Genomic DNA, 24499 nt, shown 5'->3' with positions numbered 1-24499 from the left:
CAGTATAATCTGTAGAATGTCTTTGTCCTGTGTTCCCCTCCTCTGTCCTCTGGTAACCCTGCAGTAGTGTACAGTGTGGCGGTAACATACAGTGACCTGGAAACACCCCGTCCATCGCTCATTGCACAACCCCAGCGTGCGGCTCTGTACTGGGAGCTGGTATTGTAAACAGCTCGGTATAGAATGTGCTGTATGGCACGCGAGCCGCTGCCAGCCACCGGGTGATCTCAGGTAACTTCCTGTCATTTCTGTGATAGAGGAACAAGTGCTGCTCTGGGGATTCAGTCACAACACACAAAGCATCCACAAAGTATTCACACCCTTTCCCCTATTATTTTTCTTCTCCTTGTGTTACCCATCATTCTGCCCTCAGTGCCCCATACGTGATCTCAGAATAATACAAATCCTTACTCATTTATTAATCTCAGACCCTTTACACATGACATTTATCTTTTCCTCCGCCTATTTCTTCTGATCATCTCTGAGATGTTTCTCCACCATGATCGGAGTCACCTGGGGTAAAGTCATCTGATTGGACAAGACACAGCCCTGTCTATATAACACAAACACCAAGCCATGAGGTGGAAAGTACTGCCTGTAGAGCTCAGAGACAGCCCTGTCTATATAAGGTCTCACAGCTGACAATGTATATAAGAGCAAACACCAAGCCATGAGGGGGAAAGAACTGCCTGTAGAGCTCAGACACAGCCCTGTCTATATAAGGTCTCACAGCTGACAATGTATATCAGAGCAAACACCAAGCCATGAGGTAGAAAGAACTGCCTGTAGAGCTCAGACACAGCCCTGTCTATATAAGGTCTCACAGCTGACAATGTATATCAGAGCAAACACCAAGCCATGAGGGGGAAAGAACTGCCTGTAGAGCTCAGACATAGCCCTGTCTATATAAGATCTCACAGCTGACAATGTATATCAGAACAAACACCAAGTCATCAGGAGGAAAGAACTGCCTGTACAGCTCAGACTCAGCCCTGTCTATATAAGGTCTCACAGCTGACAATGTATATCAGAGCAAACACCAAGCCATGAGGGGGGAAAACTGCCTGTAGAGCTCAGAGACAGTATTATGTGGAGGCTCAGATCAGGAGAAGGGGACAAAACATTTCTGCTGCACTGAAAGTTCCCAAGAACTCAGTGGCCTCCATCCCTACAGTGATCATGGTGGGGGGCAGCATCATGTCTGGAAGAAACCAGGCACTGCCCATCACCTGCCCGAAACCATCCCTACAGTGATCATGGTGGGGGCAGCATCATGTCTGGGGGAAACCAGGCACTGCCCATCACCTGCCCAATACCATCCCTACAGTGATCATGGTGGGGGCAGCATCATGTCTGGGGGAAACCAGGTACTGCCCATCACCTGCCCAATACCATCCCTACAGTGATCATGGTGGGGGCAGCATCATGTCTGGGGGAAGCCAGGCACTACCCATCACCTGCCCAATACCATCCCTACAGTGATCATGGTGGGGGCAGCATCATGTCTGGGGGGAAACCAGGTACTGCCCATCACCTGCCCAATACCATCCCTACAGTGATCATGGTGGGGGCATCATGTCTGGGGGAAACCAGGCACTACCCATCACCTGCCCAATACCATCCCTACAGTGATCATGGTGGGGGCAGCATCATGTCTGGGGGAAACCATCTACTGCCCATCACCTGCCCAATACCATCCCTACAGTGATCATGGTGGGGGGCAGCATCATGTCTGGGGGAAACCAGGTACTGCCCATCACCTGCCCAATACCATCCCTACAGTGATCATGGTGGGGGCAGCATCATGTCTGGGGGAAACCAGGCACTGCCCATCACCTGCCCAATACCATCCCTACAGTGATCATGGTGGGGGCCGCATCATGTCTGGGGGAAACCAGGCACTGCCCATCACCTGCCCAATACCATCTCTACAGTGATCATGGTGGGGACAGCATCATGTCTGGAGGAAACCAGGCACTGCCCATCACCTGCCCAATACCATCCCTACAGTGATCATGGTGGGGGCAGCATCATGTCTGGAGGAAACCAGGCACTGCCCATCGCCTGCCCAATACCATCCCTACAGTGATCATGGTGGGGCAGCATCATGTCTGGGGGAAACCAGGCACTGCCCATTACCTACCCAATACCATCCCTACAGTGATCATGGTGGGGGCAGCATCATGTCTGGGGGAAACCAGGCACTGCCCATCACTTCCCCAATACCATCCCTACAGTGATCATGGTGGGGGCAGCATCATGTCTGGAGGAAACCAGGCACTGCCCATCACCTGCCCAATACCATCCCTACAGTGATCATGGTGGGGGCAGCATTATGTCTGGAGGAAACCAGGCACTGCCCATCACCTGCCCAATACCATCCGTACAGTGATCATGGTGGGGGCAGCATCATGTCTGGGGGAAACCAGGCACTGCCCATCACCTGTCCAATACCATCCCTACAGTGATCATGGTGGGGGCAGCATCATGTCTGGAGGAAACCAGGCACTGCTCATCACCTGCCCAATACCATCCCTACAGTGATCATGGTGGGGGCAGCATCATGTCTGGGGGAAACCAGGCACTGCCCATCACCTGCCCAATACCATCCCTACAGTGATCATGGTGGGGGCAGCATCATGTCTGGGGGAAACCAGGCACTGCCCATCACCTGCCCAATACCATCCCTACAGTGATCATGGTGGGGGCAGCATCATGTCTGGAGGAAACCAGGCACTGCTCATCACCTGCCCAATACCATCCCTACAGTGATCATGGTGGGGGCAGCATCATGTCTGGAGGAAACCAGGTACTGCCCATCACCTGCCCAATACCATCCCTACAGTGATCATGGTGGGGGCAGCATCATGTCCGGGGGAAACCAGGCACTGCCATCACCTGCCCAATACCATCCCTACAGTGATCATGCTGGGGGCAGCATCATGCTGTGGGGAAAATTTGCTGCAATTCCGCCACATCTGAAGTGTCTGATCATGAACTGGCCCTTTAAGATGTCAGCAAGATCTCGGTCTTCTTGCGTCTTTTTAAAGGCGGGCGGTGACAGAGGAGCCGTTCTGCTTCAGGAGATGGCGGTAATTATCCGGACAGAATTATGAATTAATACGCAGGGCAGGATTTAATGTGTCCCACCCATAACCGTGACATAAAAGCATCTGTGAAGGTCAGGAGGAGGACAGCGTGTCCCTGCCAGAGATGGTCACCTTGCACAGACTAGTAACTAGGGGGGGGGGGGGGAGAAAGTATAGAACATTACGGTATTTTTCCGGACGCATTGATGCAGAACATTATGTCACTCTGCAAATATTTTATATAACCACCGATGTTGATTTGCATCATGTTTTCTCCTCCAATACCAGACAATGCCAGTGTGCAGCACATCTGTACAGAGCTTTCTATGCTATGGCACCTTATAAGAGGTTTGCACAAGTGTTTTCCAACCAAAGTGCCTCCAGCTGTTGCAAAACTACAACTCCCAGCATGCCCGGACAGCCGAAGGCTGTCCGGGCATGCTGGGAGTTGTAGTTTTGCAACAGCTGGAGGCACACAGGTTGGAAAACACTGATTTACACAATCAGATTGCACACACGCAACTTAAAAGGAAGTTTTAATGTTTTTCTTTAAACATTTTTGGCATGTTGTTTTCCATTTTAGGACTCGCAAGGTATTCCGCTTGGAAAATACGGTGCAGCAGCCTCCAATTATTCTCAATGGGATTCTGCTGCACCATTCACACTACAGAATTTATATGGAGGATGCTTCGCCGCAGAAATTCCAGACCTAAGGCTCTGCCAAAAGAATGAACGATCCTTTGCCTGAATCCGCCCTCAAATACTTTGCTATCTATTGTCTTGCTGGGCGTGCTCCAGAAGGAATTTCCGTCAAGGGGCTGAGATTCCGTAGTGTGAATGAGACCTATAACCGTACTGAGACTTCTTGTTCTGTCTGTGCTGATACAGAGGAGGCTTCAGGAAAGTGATCTGTACAGAATTACAGTAAAAGATGACACCAGTAGATAGAGAAGAGAATAGTCGCTTAGACTCCCCTTCCCCTGTATAATGATCTCTGCACAGGTAACAGAGCGCGCCCAGTCACATTTCCCATTCATGTGAATGGGACAGCTGCTGTCTAATGTTTCCAATGTCCACAGGGCTTGCTGTTAAAGGGGTTCTCCGGGGAAAAACAATGTTTTTCAAATCAACTGGTGCCAGAAAGTTATACAGATTTGTAAATTACTTCTATAAAAAAATCTTAATCCTACCAGTACTTATTAGCTGCTATATGCTCCACAGGAAGTTGTGTAGTTCTTTTCAGTCTGACCACAGTGCTCTCTGCTTGCCCCTCTGTCCATGGCAGGAACTTTCCAGAACAGGAGCAAATCCCCATAGCAAACCAGTTCCTGACACAGACCGAGGCGTCAGCAGAGAGCACTGTAGTCAGACCGAAAATAACTACACAACTTCCTCTGAAGCATAGAGCAGCTGATAAGTACTGGAAGGATTAAGATTTTTTAATAGAAGTAATTTACAAATCTGTATGATTTTCTGGCACCAGTTGATTTAAAAAAAAAAATAAATAATTCCCCCCCAGAGTACCCCTTTAAGCAAATCTTCGCAGGATAGAGTTTGCCGAGAGTTGAGGGCTGGTTTGTTCCTTTGTACATTTTTGTCTTTGTTTCAGTACCTGGCACTGACAGGTAACCCCCCCCAAAAAAAAAGAAAGAAGAATAAATAAAATGAATTGTCATACCTTCCCTTTACTGCAATGCATTGTGCTGTTCATGAAAGGTTTCTGGAGGAGAGGGCTCTCCAGCTGTTACACATCTACAACTCCCAGCATGCCCAATGCATTCTAATGTTATGGGGGCAACGCAAGTTTTTCCCTGGGATCTTAATAGACCAATGTTTTATAACCAGTGTGCCTCCAGCTGTTGCAAAATTACAACTCCCAGCATGCCCGGACAGCTTTCGGCTGTCCAGGCATGCTGGGAGTTGTAGCTTTGCAACAGCTGGAGGCAATCTGCATGGGAAACACTGCTTTGAGCATTGTTGTTGGTCTCCCATCCACTGCCCAGACCAGGTTTCCTGCTGCTTAGCATTCTGGGAGTTGTAGTTTTGCAACAGCTGGAGGCACCTTGGTTGGGAAAACACTTCATTAGGATGTCCTCAATGTCCTAACACATTGTCTCTGTGTCTTTTGCAGTTGACCTGCCTTTGTATTTCCCCCGAGATCAGCCCATGTTGACCTTCCAGTCCGTCTACCACTTCACCAACAGCGGGCAGCTCTACTCACAGGCCCAGAAGAACTACCCCTACAGCCCTCGCTGGGACGGCAACGAAATGGCAAAGAGAGCAAAGTAAGATCTACACGCTACCGTCCCTTTAAATGCAAATTGTTTGGCTTTTTAACAAGAATGTTCCCCAAAAAATCCATTTAAGCTGCAATTCACTTTCCCGACTGCTGTTATATGCTGTCAGGACAAAGAGTCACATGGCACCTTCCATGTATCTGCCTGTTCTTCCAAACCATTGCAAATGCTATGGGCTGGATCGTCTCTCCCCTCCCTTTCTCTGCTTGTTTGACAGTCACCTGGAAGCCAAGCCCTCTTTCCAGATCTTGTTTCTGCGCCATCCATACAAATTGTGCACAGGTGTGAGATTTAAAAACAGTGCTCAGCTTCCAACTAACTGCCAATCAAGCTATCTAACAATGTCAGCAGTTTGGGATGTGATTTGCAGCTGACAGATCCCCTTTAGTGTATTTTCCAACTGCTATTGCAATGCCTGCATGGGTTATACTGTGTCACCCAACTTTGCCAGACTCCTGATGATAGAAACACAGAATGTGTAGGCAGATAAGAACCATTTGGGCCATCTAGTTTTCCCCAATATTCTGAATACTATTAATAGTCCCTGTCCCTATCTTATATTAAGCATATCCTTATTCCTGTCCCTATCTTAATTGAAGAGTAGCCTTATGTCTCTCCCTATCTTATATGAAGGATAGCCTTATGCCTATCCCTATCTTATATGAAGGATAGCCTTATGCCTATCCCTATCTTATATGGATAGCCTTATATCTATTTATTTCTTATTTGAAGGATAGCCTTATGGATATCCCTATGTTAGATTAAGGATAGCCTTATGTCTGTCCCTATCTTATATGAAGGATAGCTTTATGCCTATCTCTATCTTATATGAAGGATAGCTTTATGCCTATCCCTATCTTATATGAAGGATAGCCTTATACCTATCCCTATCTTATATGAAGGATAGCTTTATGCCTATCTCTATCTTATATGAAGGATAGCTTTATGCCTATCTCTATCTTTTATAAAGGGTAGCCTTATCCCTATCCCTATCTTAAATGAATGATAGCCTTATACCTATCCCTATCTTATATGAAGGATAGCCTTATGCCTATCCCTATCTTATATGAAGGATAGCCTTATGCCTATCACTATCTTATATGAAGGATAGCCTTATTCCTATCGCTATCTTATATGAAGGATAGCCTTATACCTATCTCTATCTTATATGAATGATAGCCTTATACCTATCCCTATCTTATATGAATGATAGCCTTATACCTATCTCTATCGTAAATGAAGGATAGCCTTATACCTATCTCTATCTTATATGAAGGATAGCCTTATACCTATCCCTATCTTATATGAATGATAGCCTAATGTCTATCCCTATCTTATATGAAGGATAGCCTAATGTCTATCCCTATCTTATATGAAGAATAGCCTTATGTCTACCCCTATCTTATATATGAAGGATAGCCTTATACCTATCCCTATCTTATATGAAGGATAGCCTTATGTCTACCCCTATCTTATATGAAGGATGGCCTTATGTCTATCCCTATCTTATATGAAGGATAGCCTTATTCCTATCCCTATCTTATATGAAGGATAGCCTTATACTTCTTCCTATCTTATATGAATGATAGCCTTATACCTATCCCTATCTTATATGAAGGATAGCCTTATGCCTATCCCTATCTTATATGAAGTATAGCCTTATTCCTATCCCTATCTTATATGAAGGATAGCCTTATACTTATCCCTATCTTATATGAAGGATAGCCTTATACTTATCCCTATCTTATATGAATGATAGCCTTATTCCTATCCCTATCTTATATGAAGGATAGCCTTATACCTATCCCTATCTTATATGAAGTATAGCCTTATTCCTATCTGTATCTTAAATAAAGGATAGCCTTATACCTATCCCTATCTTATATGAAGGCTAGCCTTATACCTATCCCTATCTTATATGAAGGCTAGCCTTATACCTATCCCTATCTTATATGAAGGATAGCCTTATACCTATCCCTATCTTATATGAAGGATAGACTTATACCTATCCCTATCTTATATGAAGGATACCCTTATACTTGTCCCCATCTTATATGAAGGATAGCCTTATACCTATCTCTATCTTATATGAAGGATAGCCTTATGTCTATCCCTATCTTATATGAAGCATAGCCTTATCCCTATCCCTATCTTATATGAAGGATAGCCTTATCCCTATCCCTATCTTATATGAAGGATAGCCTTATACCTATCTCTATCTTATATGAAGGATAGCCTAATGTATATCCCATGCATGCTCAAACTCCTTCACTGTATCTGCCTATATATTTTATAACATATCTCCTACTTCCTTATAATGTAACTAGGTAGTCAGGCATTCAGGATAGCCCTGGTAACAATCTCTGCGTTAAAATCAGGGATCATCACCAAAAATATAGGAATAGATATACCAAAAAAAGAAAAACCATTGCTGTGGTTTTCATGAATCCTTGTTGGCATGTCCTTAAAGGGTACTCCGGCGGAAAACATTTTTTTTATATCAACTGGCTCCAGAAAGTTAAGCAGATTTGTAAATTACTTCTATTAAGAATTCTTAATCCTTCCAGTACTTATCAGCTGCTGTATGCTGCAGAGGAAGTTCTTTTCTTTTAGAATTTCTTTTCTGTGTGACCACAGTGCTCTCTGCTGACACATCTGTCCATGTCAGGAACTGCACAGAGCAGGAGAGGTTTTCTATGGGGATTTGCTCCTGCTTTGGGCAGTATACAGCAGCTGATAAGTACTGGATGGATTAGGAATTTTTAATAGAAGTAATTTACAAATCTGTTTAATTTTATGGCACCAGTTGATTTGAAAAATATTTTTTTTCGCAGGAGTACCCCTTTAAATACGTCACTGAGTTTGTGTTTGGTGGGAGTCTGACCCATGGGTAGCCCTCAGTGCAGCGTTTTCTCAGACGTAGCACCGCATCCCTTATTGTGGCTCTGCCTGGTACTGCAGCTCAACAAGTCATGCACAAAGGTGTCCAGATGACAGGGTCATTGAAATGGATGTGTAGTGTGGTCATTGCTGGTCTGACCTCCTGGACATTCACTGATCCTCTACAAACCCTTATTTTCCAAGGTTGTTTTCTTTATATTATGCATCATTCTTTATGGTTAAAGGGGTACTCCGGTAGAAAACATCTATTTTTTTTTTTTTTTTAAATGAACTGGTGCCAGAAAGTTAAACAGATTTGTAAATTACTTCTATTTAAAAAAAAAATCTTTACCCTTCCAGTACTTATAAGCTGCTGAATTTTACAGAGGAAATTCTTTTATTTTTGGAACACAGAGCTCTCTGCTGACATCACGACCACAGTGCTCTCTGCTGACATCTCTGTCCATTTTAGGAACTGTCCAGAGCAGCATATGTTTGCTATGGGGATTTTCTCCTACTCTGGACAGTTCTTAAAATGGACAGAGGTGTCAGTAGAGAGCACTGTGGTCATGATGTCAGCAGAGAGCTCTGTGTTCCAAAAAGAAAAGAATTTCCTCTCTAGTATTCAGCAGCTAATAAGTAGTGGAAGGATTAAGATTTTTTTTAAAAGAAGTAATTTACAAATCTGTTTAACTTTCTGGCACCAGTTGATTTAAAAGAAGAAAAAAAAAATGTTTTCCACCGGAGTACCCCTTTAATGAACCGTCCCTCGTGCGGAGAAACATTTGTATGTAATTTCATGCACTTGATATCACTGTATGGATGGTCCTCTGCCAGCTACCACTGTTATGAGTCTATGATGTAGTGTAGGGGTTAATGGGAGCTGACAGCTTCAGACATCACGTGACCTTACTCCGGGCAGGCGTGCGAGAGCCTGCACACACCCAGCCTAGAAATGCCCGCTTAATTCTACCAATTACACCATAAAAGGCACATAGTGCCAGGAGCTACAGTCTGACCGTATACCAGTGTTTTCCAAACAGGGTGCCTCCAGCTGTTGCAAAGTTACAACTCCCAGAATGCTAAGCAGCAGGTATCATGGTCTGGGCAGTGGATGGGAGACAAACAACAATGCTCAGAGCAGTGTTGTTTTAATCATTGTGCCTCCAGCTGTTGCAAAACTACAACTTTCAGCATGCCCGGACAGCCGTTGGCTGTCCGGGCATGCTGGGAGTTGTAGTTTTGTAACAGCTAGAGTGACCCAGTTTGGAAAACACTGTCTTATACTGTCATATGTAACACAGCGAATTTACCATTTCTGTCCCAGAATCAGAGTCTATAGATGGGTGAATGTACCTGCTTTTTATTTGCCACGATCACTTACCAATGACAAATGGCATATAGTGCAGAAAACATGAGGAGCAACTTGAAAGAATGCCAGAATTCCACCTTAAATATCCTCCTCCTCCTCCTCATTAGATGTTATGCCACAAAGTGTGAACTATAAAATACGCAGACACCTAGTCACCCTGCACTGTGTCCTATGATCATATAAAGAATGACGTGGACCATATAGTTAAAGCTGCACAGTCCTCTCTATCCCCTCCCTGCACTCATCTCTATGATCATACAGAGAACAGTGTGGTCATACAGTTACAGCTGCACAGTCCTCTCTACCCCCTCTCTGCACTTATCTCTATGATTATAAAGAGAACTGTGTGGTCATACAGTTACACCTGTACAGTCCTCTCTACCCCCTCCCTGCACTCATCTATAGGATCATAGAGAGAACTGTATGGCCATACAGTTACACCTGTACAGTCCACTCTATCTCCTCCCTGCACTCATCTCTATGATCATAGAGAGAACTGTGTGTCCATACAATTACAGCTGCACAGTCCCCTCTATCCCCTCCCTGCACTCATCTTTATGATCATAGAGAGAACTTTGTGGTCATACAGTTAAAGCTGCATAGTCCTCTTTATGATCATAAAGAGAACTGTGTTGTCATACAGATACAGCTGCACAGTCCTCTCTATCCTCTCCCTGCACTCATCTCTATGGTCATAGAAAGGACTGTGTGGTAATACAGTTAAAGCTGCACAGTTCTATCAATCCCCTCCCTGCACTCATCTCTATGATCATAGAGAGAACTGTGTTGTCTTACAGATTCAGCTGCACAGTCCTCTCTATCCCCTCCCTGCACTCATCTCAATGATCATAGAAAGAACTGTGTGGTCATATTACAGTTACAGCTGCACATCCTCTCTATCCCCTCCCTGCACTCATCTATATGATCATAGAGAGAACTGTGTAGTCATACAGTCACAGCTGCACAGTCCTCTCTATCCACCTCCCTGCACTCATCTCTATGATCATAGAGAGAACTTTGTGGTCATACAGATACAGCTGCACAGTCATCTCTATCCCCTTCCTGTACTCCTCTCTATGGTCATAAAGAGAACAGTGTGGTCATACAGTCACAGCTGCACAGTCCTCTCTATTTCCTCCCTGCCCTCATCTCTATGATCATAGAGAGAACTGTGTGGTCATACAGTTACAGCTGCACAGTCCTCTCTATCCCTTCCCTGCACTCATCTATATGATCATAGAAAGAACTGTGTGGTCATACAATCACAGCTGCACCGTCTTCTCTATTCCCTCCCTGCACTCATCTCTATGATCATAAAGAGAACTGTGTTGTCTTACAGATTCAGCTGCACAGTCCTCTCTATCCCCTCCCTGCACTCATCTCTATGGTCATAGAAAGAACTGTGTGGGCATACAGTTAAAGCTGCACAGTTCTATCTATCCCCTCCCCGCACTCATCTCTATATAGAGAGAACTGTGTGGTCATACAGTTACAGCTAAATAGTCTGCTCTATCCCTTCCCTGCACTCATCTATATGATTATAGAGAGAACTGTGTGGTCATACAATCACAGCTGCACCGTCTTCTCTATTTCCTCCCTGCACTCATCTCTATGATCATAAAGAGAACTGTGTTGTCTTACAGATTCAGCTGCACAGTCCTCTCTATCCCCTCCCTGCACTCATCTCTATGGTCATAGAAAGAACTGTGTGGGCATACAGTTAAAGCTGCACAGTTCTATCTATCCCCTCCCTGCACTCATCTCTATATAGAGAGAACTGTGTGGTCATACAGTTACAGCTAAATAGTCTGCTCTATCCCTTCCCTGCACTCATCTATATGATTATAGAGAGAACTGTGTGGTTATACAGTCACAGCTGCACAGTCCACCCTATCTCCTTCCTGCACTTGTCTCTATGATCCTAAAGAGAACTGTTTGGCATACTATTACAGCTGCACAGTCCTCTCTATCCCCTCCTTGCACTCATCTCTATGATCATAGAGAGAACTGTGTGATCATGCTACAGTTACAGCTGCACAGTCCTCTCTATCCCTTCCCTGCACTCATCTATATGATCATAGAAAGAACTGTGTGGTCATACAGTTACAGTTGCACAGTCCTCTCTATCCCCTCCCTGCACTCATCTCTATGATCATAGAGAGAACTCTGTGGTCATACAGTTAAAGCTGCACAGTCCTCTCTATGATCATAAAGAAAACTGTGTTGTCTTACAGATTCAGCTGCACATCCCCTCTATCCCCTCCCTGCACTCATCTATATGATCATAGAGAGAACTGTGTAGTCATACAGTCACGGCTGCACAGTCCTCTCTATCCACCTCCCTGCACTCATCTCTATGATCATAGAGAGAACTTTGTGGTCATACAGATACAGCTGCACAGTCATTTCTATCCCCTTCCTGTACTCCTCTCTATGGTCATAAAGAGAACTGTGTGGTCATACAGTTACAGCTGCACAGTCCTCTCTATCCCTTCCCTGCACTCATCTATATGATCATAGAAAGAACTGTGTGGTCATACAATCACAGCTGCACCGTCTTCTCTATTTCCTCCCTGCACTCATCTCTATGATCATAGAGAGAACTGTGTTGTCTTACAGATTCAGCTGCACAGTCCTCTCTATCCCCTCCCTGCACTCATCTCTATGGTCATAGAAAGAACTGTGTGGGCATACAGTTAAAGCTGCACAGTTCTATCTATCCCCTCCCTGCACTCATCTCTATATAGAGAGAACTGTGTGGTCATACAGTTACAGCTAAACAGTCCGCTCTATCCCTTCCCTGCACTCATCTATATGATCATAGGGAGAACTGTGTGGTTATACAGTCACAGCTGCACAGTCCTCTCTATCCCCTCCCTGCACTCATCTATATGATCATAGAAAGAACTGTGTGGTCATACAATCACAGCTGCACCGTCTTCTCTATTTCCTCCCTGCACTCATCTCTATGATCATAGAGAGAACTGTGTTGTCTTACAGATTCAGCTGCACAGTCCTCTCTATCCCCTCCCTGCACTCATCTCTATGGTCATAGAAAGAACTGTGTGGGCATACAGTTAAAGCTGCACAGTTCTATCTATCCCCTCCCTGCACTCATCTCTATATAGAGAGAACTGTGTGGTCATACAGTTACAGCTAAATAGTCCTCTCTATCCCTTCCCTGCACTCATCTATATGATCATAGAAAGAACTGTGTGGTCATACAATCACAGCTGCACCGTCTTCTCTATTTCCTCCCTGCACTCATCTCTATGATCATAGAGAGAACTGTGTTGTCTTACAGATTCAGCTGCACAGTCCTCTCTATCCCCTCCCTGCACTCATCTCTATGGTCATAGAAAGAACTGTGTGGGCATACAGTTAAAGCTGCACAGTTCTATCTATCCCCTCCCTGCACTCATCTCTATATAGAGAGAACTGTGTGGTCATACAGTTACAGCTAAATAGTCTGCTCTATCCCTTCCCTGCACTCATCTATATGATCATAGAAAGAACTGTGTGGTTATACAGTCACAGCTGCACAGTCCTCTCTATCCCCTCCCTGCACTCATCTATATGATCATAGAAAGAACTGTGTGGTCATACAATCACAGCTGCACCGTCTTCTCTATTTCCTCCCTGCACTCATCTCTATGATCATAGAGAGAACTGTGTTGTCTTACAGATTCAGCTGCACAGTCCTCTCTATCCCCTCCCTGCACTCATCTCTATGGTCATAGAAAGAACTGTGTGGGCATACAGTCACAGCTGCACAGTCCATTCTATCCCCTTCCTGCACTCATCTCTATGATCATAGAGAGAACTTTGTGGTCATACTACAGTTACAGCTGCACAGTCATCTCTATCCCCTCCCTGCACTCCTCTCTATTGTCATAAAGAGAACAGTGTGGTCATACAGTCACAGCTGCACAGTCCTCTCTATCCCCTCCCTGCACTCATCTCTATGGTCATAGAGAGAACTGTGTGGTTATACAGTTACAGCTGCACAGTCCTCTCTTTCCCCTCCCTGCACTCCTCTCTATGATCTTAGAGAGAACTGTGTGGTTATACAGTTACAGCTGCACAGTCCTCTCTATCCCCTCCCTGCACTCCTCTCTATTAGAGTACTGTGTGGTCATACAGTGACCTTTCTTCTCCTAAATGATCCCATTTCATCCCAAGAGATGGAAGGTTTGCTTTATTGCGTAGCCGTGATCACTGTGCAGGATGTATTTTCCAGTGAACGATCACAAATCTTGCCGTTCATTGACTGGATCCTTTAAGCTTCCATCAGTTTCCAGGATTTGTGTTGACAAGAATCGTCCTGAGGATTCACTTTTCTTGCTTTCGGCAATAGACAAAGAAAACGTGACAGAAACCCTGTCAGAACCCTGTAGTACAAGGCTGCGAGGAAAAAGAACTTCAGAAAATCTCCTTCTTTTTTCTTAAATAGTGCAGCATAAGCTATTCTGTGAGAATAATGTGGAGGTTCTTGTGTATGCCTTGTGCCTACCTGTTCTAGCTGATATGGCAGGCATGAGGTTTTTCAGCCATACATATTGCAATCCCATCTCTGTAATGAATTCCTAAAGCTGCCTACATTTCCCATAAATACTCTGGTTTTGCAGAGAGGGGGTGGAGTCTAATCACTGCACCTGGTCATATGATTAGATGCTGGTGCTGGAGGTCACAGAGTACATAGAAATATTGTCATGAGGAGATAATGATTTGACCTATAGTCACAAATTAGGTGTTTTATGAAGATTTGAAGTCTTTAGACTCTGTTCACATGCTGCATTTTTTACCACATTTTTACCAGCCTTTTTTCCTGTATTTTAACTAGGTTTTTGCTGTAATTTTCCAGAATGACTATAACATTTTTTTAAAAAATAAATAAAATCACGTAGTGTAAACGCACCCTCCGGGAGGTGTCTTATCTACTTTATATCCTGATCCAATAGACATAGCAGCAGTATACAGACAGATCTGGAGGGGAGGTGTATAACTACTACATATCCTGATCAAGTCCCCCCCAACAGGTCATGTCTTCAGGATTTCCTTTGTCTTTCATAGGTGATATAATTCTGGTCAGTGAATCAGGCATCACCCCAGTTATATCACCTGTGAAAGACTAAGGAAATCCAGAAAACATGACCTGTTGGGGGGTCTTTAGGACCGCAATTGAGAAACACTACTATAGAGATAGGAGCAGCAGCATACAGATAGAGCTGGAGGGGTGGGGTCTAGGAACGAACTGGATGGATCTTATAGGTGATTATGTCATTGTAGTTTACAGGAAGTCAGCTGATCCAGGACTGTGATTTTCTGTGTATCCGGCTGGTGATCACTTGACCAAGTTACAGTAATGAAACACATTGATGAAGTAGTGCTGGAATAATGGTGAATGTGCTCCTCCCTGGGAGCCAAAAATTTACTCAGCTGCTTAACGTTGGATCGTTAGATTCTCCATCATCCTGAAGGCTAGAATGACATTAAGGGGTTAAGTTCCGAGCCCTGAAGCGCCCCCTGCAGGCGGACACACTATGACATGTAGGGTGACAGCTTCTCCTTCCAACAGATGCAGAACTTTGAACAACTCCAAAAAAAAGTTCTCACAAGTTGCATCTCGTTCCCGGTGCCTCTGTAGCGTGTAATTACGCCGCGCTCTGACAGCGCTATTTTAGAAGCCGCATTCAGCAGCCTCCATTACATTCACTTCCTAAAAGCACCAAGAGACGAGGATTATGCCTTAATTATATCTTCTTCATTGTAGCACTGATACCCTTCACCCATAATCCTCCACTTTACATGACACTAATACCGCCTGTGTGCGCTCTCGCCCCCGCGCCTCATCTTCTTGCGGTAAATACTGCACAATAACATAGTTGCTAAGTGAGAAGAGTTGGAGAAGTTTCACTTTGATGCTTTTTGTTCTTTCTTTTTGTAATTTTTAAAGGGTAACAATATTTTCTTTTCTCCAGAATCAGTGCCAGTGTACCATACATGCCCAGGGCGAGGGACGCCCGCTGCCTCTGCACCCCCTATAGCTCTGCCCCAGAAAATCCCCATTACTGATTTGATTCCGTATAAAGGAAGATTCTCGTTCCCCCTGGCAGGGACATTGTATGGCGTCCTCTGTTTAGGATCCTCATCTCTTAGTGGACAGCGGCCACAAAAAGCGTCTTGTGCTCTGGAGGACCTGCCCTGTGTTGCCAGATAAGCATTGATGTAAATGGACACTGTGTAATGCTTAGTTCTTCCTGTGGTGGCGCTGTAGGAAAACTGAACAGTTACTGCCGGCTTTTAGGATCACAGTGGATCACTAAGGACACCTCTCCTGATCAGGTTGAGAGGACACGTCGTCTGGTCAGGTCAGGGGAGAACATGTCTTCTGATCAGGTCCGGGGGGGGGGCACCTCTTCTGATCAGTTCAGGGGGGACACCTCTTCTGATCAGGTCAGGGGGGGGGGGGCTCCTCTTCTGATCAGGTCAGGGGGGGGGCACCTCTTCTGATCAGGTCAGGGGGGGGGGGGGCACCTCTTCTGATCAGGCCAGGGGGGGCACCTCTTCTGATCAGTTCAGGGGGGCACCTCTTCTGATCAGGCCAGGGGGGACACCTCTTCTGATCAGTTCAGGGGGAAACCTCTTCTGATCAGTTCAGGGGGACACCTCTTCTGATCAGTTCAGGGGGGCACCTCTTCTGATCAGTTCAGGGGGGCACCTCTTCTGATCAGGTCAGTGGGGGACACCTTTACTTATCAGGTCAGGGGGGACACCTCTTCTGGTCAGGTCGGGGGGGGACACCTCTTCTGATCAGGTTGGGGGGGACACCTCTTCTGATCAGGTTGGGGGGGACACCTCTTTTGATCAGATCAGGGGGGGACACCTCTTTTGATCAGATCAGGGGGGGACACCTCTTTTGATCAGATCAGGGGGGACACCTCTTCTGGTCAGGTCGGGGGGGACACCTCTTCTGGTCAGGTCGGGGGGACACCTCTTCTGGTCAGGTCGGGGGGACACCTCTTCTGGTCGGGGGGAGGGGGGCACCTCTTCTGATCAGATCAGGAGGGGGCCACTAGTGAATTCACTTGTAGATTCCCCAACCAGTGGCGCTACTACAGCTCCCAGGATGCCATGCTGCTGTGTGGGACACGATGAGAGTTGTAGGTTCGCCACATCTGGGGAACTATTTGTATATATATTTTTTTGTTATTTCTTCTGCTTCTGCCCCGACTTGTCCCAAGACCTGGAAAACTTGTTCCTGATTATACCTAACACCCAAAACAACCTGTTCTTGGCCGGCTGACAGGAGGGTTTGCCCCGTCCCGGGCCGCGGATGCCTTGTTTATCACAACTGGTTTTATGGGCTGTTTTGTTTGTGTTCAACTCCCAAGAAATAACCTTTAGACTGGGTTTGGGGGCCCCTCCCTGCGCGCTCCCTCATGATGGGTCAAGGCCATATAGGATTTTTCAGAAACTCTTATATCAGTTCTTAGGAAAGGGTAGAAAAACAAGAGATCAGGTTACAGGTGGACAGAGACCGAGGGCCGGAGTAGTACCATATCTGCTGTGGTCGTTCTTGGATTCATGGTCAATGAAGGTTGTAGAACTTTAAGGGGTTCTCCACTTAAAAAAAAGACTTAAAGCTCCAATTTCAAATACCTTATAAAAATTCAGGGTTACCTGTCTGTGAAGACATTTTTTCCTTGTGCTTTTCTTCAGTTGCATCATGTCTTTTTACTTTAGTCACACCCAAAGCTGTGATTAGTTTGTCAGTCCTAAAGATGGGAAGACCTAGGGGAAAAATTGGCAAAAAAAAACAAAAACTGTTTTGCTATGTTTTCTACAAAGCCTTTTTTTCCGGAAAAATTTAAAAAACATCACATCCCCATCACAGATAATGTTCTCTCCCTCATCACAGATAATGTTCTCTCCCCCATCACAGATAATGTTCTCCCCCCCATCACAGATAATGTTCTCTCCCCCATCACAGATAATGTTCTCTCCCCCATCACAGATAATGTTCTCTCATCACAGATAATGTTCTCTCCCCATCACAGATAATGTTCTCTCCCCCATCACAGATAATGTTCTCCCCCCCATCACAGATAATGTTCTCCCCCCATCACAGATAATGTTCTCTCCCTCATCACAGATAATGTTCTTTCCCCCATCACAGATAATGTTCTCCCTCATCACAGATAATGTTCTCTCCCCCATCACAGATAATGTTCTCTCCCTCATCACAGATAATGTTCTCTCCCCCATCACAGATAATGTTCTCCCCCCCATCACAGATAATGTTCTCCCCCCATCACAGATAATGTTCTCTCCCTCATCACAGATAATGTTCTTTCCCCCATCACAGATAATGTTCTCCCTCATCACAGATAATGTTCTCTCCCCCATCACAGATAATGTTCTCTCCCTCATCACATATAATGTTCTCTCCCTCATCCCAGATAATGTTCTCTCCCCATCACAGATAATGTTCTTTCCCCCATCACAGATAATGTTCTCTCATCACAGATAATGTTCTCTCCCCATCACAGATAATGTTCTCTCCCCCATCACAGATAATGTTCTCTCCCCATCACAGATAATGTTCTCTCCCCCATCACAGATAATGTTCTCCCTCATCACATATAATGTTCTCTCCCTCATCACATATAATGTTCTCTCCCCATCACAGATAATGTTCTTTCATCACATATAATGTTCTCTCCCTCATCACATATAATGTTCTCTCCCTCATCACATATAATGTTCTCTCCCCATCACAGATAATGTTCTCTCCCTCATCACATATAATGTTCTCTCCCTCATCACATATAATGTTCTCTCCCCATCACAGATAATGTTCTCTCCCCATCACAGATAATGTTCTCTCTCATCACATATAATGTTCTCTCCCTCATAACATATAATGTTCTCTCCCTCATCACAGATAATGTTCTCTCCCCATCACAGATAATGTTCTCTCCCTCATCACATATAATGTTCTCTCCCTCATCACATATAATGTTCTCTCCCCATCACAGATAATGTTCTCTCCCCATCACAGATAATGTTCTCTCTCATCACATATAATGTTCTCTCCCTCATCACAGATCATGTTCTCTCCCCATCACAGATAATGTTCTCTCCCCATCACAGATAATGTTCTCTCATCACAGATAATGTTCCCTCCCATCACAGATAATGTTCTCCCTCATCACAGATAATGTTCTCTCCCATCACAGATAATGTTCTCTCCCCATCACAGATAATGTTCTCTCCCCATCACAGATAATGTTCTCTCCCCATCACAGATAATGTTCTCTCCCCCATCACAGAGAATGTTCTCCTCCTCATCACAGATAATGTTCTCTCCCCCATCACAGATAATGTTCTCTCCCCCATCACAGATAATGTTCTCTCCCCATCACAGATAATGTTCTCCCCCCATCACAGATAATGTTCTCTCCCCCATCACAGATAATGTTCTCTCCCCCATCACAGATAATGGTCTCCTCCCCCATCACAGATAATGGTCTCCTCCCCCATCACAGATAATGTTCTCCCCATCACAGATAATGGTCTCCTCCCCCATCACAGATAATGTTCTCCCCATCACAGATCCTGTTCTCCCCATCACAGATCCTGTTCTCCCCATCACAGATCCTGTTCTCCCCATCACAGATAATGTTCTCCCCCATCACAGATAATGTTCTCCCTCATCACAGATAATGTTCTCCCTCATCACAGATAATGTTCTCTTGCCCATCACAGATAATGTTCTCTCCCCATCACAGATAATGTTCTCCCCCCATCACAGATAATGTTCTCCCCCCCATCACAGATAATGTTCTCTCCCCCATCACAGATAATGTTCTCTCCCCCATCACAGATAATGTTCTCTCCCCCATCACAGATAATGTTCTCTCCCCATCACAGATAATGTTCTCCCACCATCACAGATAATGTTCTCTCCCCCCATCACAGATAATGTTCTCTCCCCCATCACAGATAATGTTCTCTCCCCATCACAGATAATGGTCTCCTCCCCCATCACAGGTAATGGTCTCCTCCCCCATCACAGATAATGTTCTCCCCATCACAGATAATGGTCTCCTCCCCATCACAGATAATGTTCTCTCCCCCATCACAGATAATGTTCTCTCCCCATCACAGATAATGTTCTCTCCCCATCACAGATAATGTTCTCTCCCCATCACAGATAATGTTCTCTCCCCCATCACAGAGAATGTTCTCTCCCCCATCACAGATAATGTTCTCTCCCCATCACAGATAATGTTCTCCCCCCATCACAGATAATGTTCTCTCCCCCATCACAGATAATGTTCTCTCCCCCATCACAGATAATGTTCTCTCCCCCATCACAGATAATGGTCTCCTCCCCCATCACAGATAATGGTCTCCTCCCCCATCACAGATAATGTTCTCCCCATCACAGATAATGGTCTCCTCCCCCATCACAGATAATGTTCTCCCCATCACAGATACTGTTCTCCCCATCACAGATCCTGTTCTCCCCATCACAGATCCTGTTCTCCCCATCACAGATAATGTTCTCCCCCATCACAGATAATGTTCTCCCTCATCACAGATAATGTTCTCCCTCATCACAGATAATGTTCTCTTGCCCATCACAGATAATGTTCTCTCCCCATCACAGATAATGTTCTCCCCCCATCACAGATAATGTTCTCCCCCCCATCACAGATAATGTTCTCTCCCCCATCACAGATAATGTTCTCTCCCCCATCACAGATAATGTTCTCTCCCCCATCACAGATAATGTTCTCTCCCCATCACAGATAATGTTCTCCCACCATCACAGATAATGTTCTCTCCCCCCATCACAGATAATGTTCTCTCCCCCATCACAGATAATGTTCTCTCCCCATCACAGATAATGGTCTCCTCCCCCATCACAGGTAATGGTCTCCTCCCCCATCACAGATAATGTTCTCCCCATCACAGATAATGGTCTCCTCCCCATCACAGATAATGTTCTCTCCCCCATCACAGATAATGTTCTCTCCCCATCACAGATAATGGTCTCCTCCCCCATCACAGGTAATGGTCTCCTCCCCCATCACAGATAATGTTCTCCCCATCACAGATAATGGTCTCCTCCCCCATCACAGATAATGTTCTCCCCATCACAGATAATGTTCTCCCCATCACAGATCCTGTTCTCCCCATCACAGATCCTGTTCTCCCCATAACAGATACTGTTCTCCCCATCACAGATAATGTTCTCCCTCATCACAGATAATGTTCTCCCTCATCACAGATAATGTTCTCCCTCATCACAGATAATGTTCTCCCTCATCACAGATAATGTTCTCTCCCCCATCACAGATAATGTTCTCCCCATCACAGATAATGGTCTCCTCCCCCATCACAGATAATGTTCTCCCCATCACAAATACTGTTCTCCCCATCACAGATCCTGTTCTCCCCATCACAGATAATGTTCTCCCCCATCACAGATAATGTTCTCCCTCATCACAGATAATGTTCTCTTGCCCATCACAGATAATGTACTCTTGCCCATCACAGATAATGTTCTCCCCCATCACAGATAATGTTCTCTCCCCCCATCACAGATAATGTTCTCTCCCCCATCACAGATAATGTTCTCTCCCCCATCACAGATAATGGTCTCCTCCCCCATCACAGATAATGGTCTCCTCCCCCATCACAGATAATGGTCTCCTCCCCCATCACAGATAATGTTCTCCCCATCACAGATAATGGTCTCCTCCCCCATCACAGATAATGTTCTCCCCATCACAGATCCTGTTCTCCCCATCACAGATCCTGTTCTCCCCATCACAGATCCTGTTCTCCCCATAACAGATACTGTTCTCCCCATCACAGATAATGTTCTCCCCCATCACAGATAATGTTCTCCCTCATCACAGATAATGTTCTCCCTCATCACAGATAATGTTCTCTCCCCCATCACAGATAATGTTCTCCCTCATCACAGATAATGTTCTCCCTCATCACAGATAATGTTCTCCCTCATCACAGATAATGTTCTCTCCCCCATCACAGATAATGTTCTCTCCCCATCACAGATAATGTTCTCTCCCCCATCACAGATAATGTTCTCCCCCCATCACAGATAATGTTCTCTCCCCCATCACAGATAATGTTCTCTCCCCCATCACAGATAATGGTCTCCTCCCCCATCACAGATAATGGTCTCCTCCCCATCACAGATAATGTTCTCCCCATCACAGATAATGGTCTCCTCCCCCATCACAGATAATGTTCTCCCCATCACAGATACTGTTCTCCCCATCACAGATACTGTTCTCCCCATCACAGATCCTGTTCTCCCCATCACGGATAATGTTCTCCCCCATCACAGATAATGTTCTCCCTCATCACAGATAATGTTCTCTTGCCCATCACAGATAATGTTCTCTTGCCCATCACAGATAATGTTCTCTCCCCATCACAGATAATGTTCTCCCCCATCACAGATAATGTTCTCCCCCCATCACAGATAATGTTCTCCCCCCATCACAGATAATGTTCTCCCCCCATCACAGATAATGTTCTCCCCCCATCACAGATAATGTTCTCCCTCATCACAGATAATGTTCTCTTGCCCATTACAGATAATGTTCTCTCCCCCATCACAGATAATGTTCTCCCTCATCACAGATAATGTTCTCTTGCCCATTACAGATAATGTTCTCTCCCCCATCACAGATAATGTTCTCTCCCCCATCACAGATAATGTTCTCTCCTCCATCACAGTTAATGGTCTCCTCCCCCATCACAGATAATGTTCTCCTTCATCACAGATAATGTTCTCCCCCATCACAGATAATGTTCTCCCCCATCACAGATAATGTTCTCCCCATCACAGATAATGTTCTCCCCCATCACAGATAATGTTCTTCCCCATCACAGATAATGTTCTCCCCATCACAGATAATATTTTCCTACTGGATGACTAGTTGGCACCATACACATTAGACCTGTGTTTCCCAACCAGAGTGCCTCCAGTTGTTGCAAAACTAAATCTCCCAGCATGCCCAGACAGCCAACGGCTGTCCGGGCATGCTGGGAGTTGTAGTTCTGCAACAGCTGGAGGCACACTGGTTGGGAAACACTACATTAGACAGTCAAGTTTGCTGCATGAGTAACACAGTAGTTGCAAAATCACGGTATAAGGAGATTGCTGTATAACATAGTCCTCGGGGTGGTTCAGCTCTTATCAACCTTCTTAGTGAAGTAAACTTTGCCCTCATTTGTGATTTATTTTTATTTTATTTATTTTTCCAGATAATTCCACATTACACAATCTGCCATTCTATATATAAACTTCATAAACTTTCTGCTCCATTATGTATCCAGGTCACATTACAAAACACTCGCTTGTTAGCCAAACCTATAATCTAAGGAACGATCTGACCCCGAGACCATCAGCCGGCACCGCGATAGGTGCATCAGACGCCGTACAGAGAGTCGCAACACCCATAAGCCACACCCTATAGACTACAGGTAGACTATGCTAAGAACAGACCTTATCAGGGATACTTTGATGGTACCATACCATAGATTGGTGTTCCTTAACCGTTGTTCCTAAAGCTGTTGCACAACTACAGATCCTGCATTGCCCGGACAGCCGTTGGCTGTCCGGACAATACGGGAGCTGTAGTTGTGCAACAGGTGGAGGCACACTAGTTAAAAGGGGTTATCCAGGAAAAAACTTTTTTTTTTATATATCAACTGGCTCCAGAAAGTTAAACAGATTTGTGAATTACTTCTATTAAAAAATTGTAATCCTTTCAGTACTTATGAGCTGCTGAAGTTGAGTTGTTCTTTTCTGTCTAAGCGCTCTCTCATGCGTCTCGGGAGCTGTCCAGAGTAGAAGCAAATCCCCATAGCAAACCTCTTCTGCTCTGTGCAGTTCCTGAGACAAGCAGAGATGTCAGCAGAGAGCATTGTTTTCAGACAGGTAAGAACAACTCAACTTCAGCAGCTGATAATTCTTGGAAGGATTAAGATTTTTTTTGTAATAGTAATTTACAAATCTGTTTAACTTTCTGGAGCCAGTTGATTTTTTCCTGGAATACCCCTTTAAGAAGCAGTGTGTCAGGGTATAAAAGCAGCCTGCACATTTCTTGGAGTGATGGCAGTTGCCAAATTTCCTTTCTCCTTTTTAATTCTCAGCCTTGTGTCAAGGAGGCGGAGCTGAGCTGCCCAAGTGCCAAAGCCTTACACGCCTCCTACTCAACCTCCCCTTGAAAGACCCGAATGCTAGAAACCCCCATGAATCACCCCCCATTTAAAAAAAAAAAAAAAAACGCACTCCTCCAAAAATTCTAACCCTTTAGGTGGCTCACGGGAATTAAAGGGTACTCCGTCAAAAAACATCTTATCCCCTATCCAAAGGATAGGGGATAAGATTCTGATCGCGGGGGTCCCGCCGCTGGAGACCTCCGCAATCTCCCTAACGGCAACAGTGGCGTCCGGAACACAGAAGCTTGGAGTTTCCGTGTACATGATGTCATGCCACGCCCCCTCCATTCAAGTCTATGGGAAGGACGCGACGGCTAGTACGTAGCCATCACGACTCCTCCCATAGACATGAATGGAGGGAATGTGGCGGCTGTAGTCGCCAGTCATCAGGCACAGAGCAGAGTTTGCCAGAGACCCCCGCGATCAGACATCAGATGTTTTTTCAACGGAGTACCCCTTTAAGGAATGTAGAGGGGAAATTTTAAAGATTTGAAAAAAAAATTACACACACCAGATAGAATGTTGGTATAATATCTCCTTCTCAGCATACTGGCTAAGGAGCTGCCCCAAGGAGTTCTGTTTAT

The 24499-nt window shown here is 45.1% G+C and overlaps 1 protein-coding gene across 2 annotated transcripts in view; it reads left to right on the top strand.

The window, feature by feature from the left end:
* The window catches only part of BABAM2 (BRISC and BRCA1 A complex member 2), a 271976-nt gene that overhangs the window by 237941 nt on the left and 9536 nt on the right, over nucleotides 1–24499 (top strand). For both annotated transcript variants that reach the window (XM_056568576.1, XM_056568575.1), the window contains exon 11: nucleotides 5221–5374. In XM_056568576.1, coding sequence (XP_056424551.1) covers nucleotides 5221–5374 — 154 coding nt within the window. The remainder of the gene's footprint in view (nucleotides 1–5220; nucleotides 5375–24499) is intronic.

This window comes from Hyla sarda, chromosome 3 (assembly GCF_029499605.1).
Source record: "Hyla sarda isolate aHylSar1 chromosome 3, aHylSar1.hap1, whole genome shotgun sequence".
Lineage (NCBI taxonomy): Eukaryota > Metazoa > Chordata > Amphibia > Anura > Hylidae > Hyla > Hyla sarda.
The sequence above is the reverse complement of the archived record's forward strand: the minus strand, read 5'-3'. Positions and strand labels throughout refer to the sequence as shown.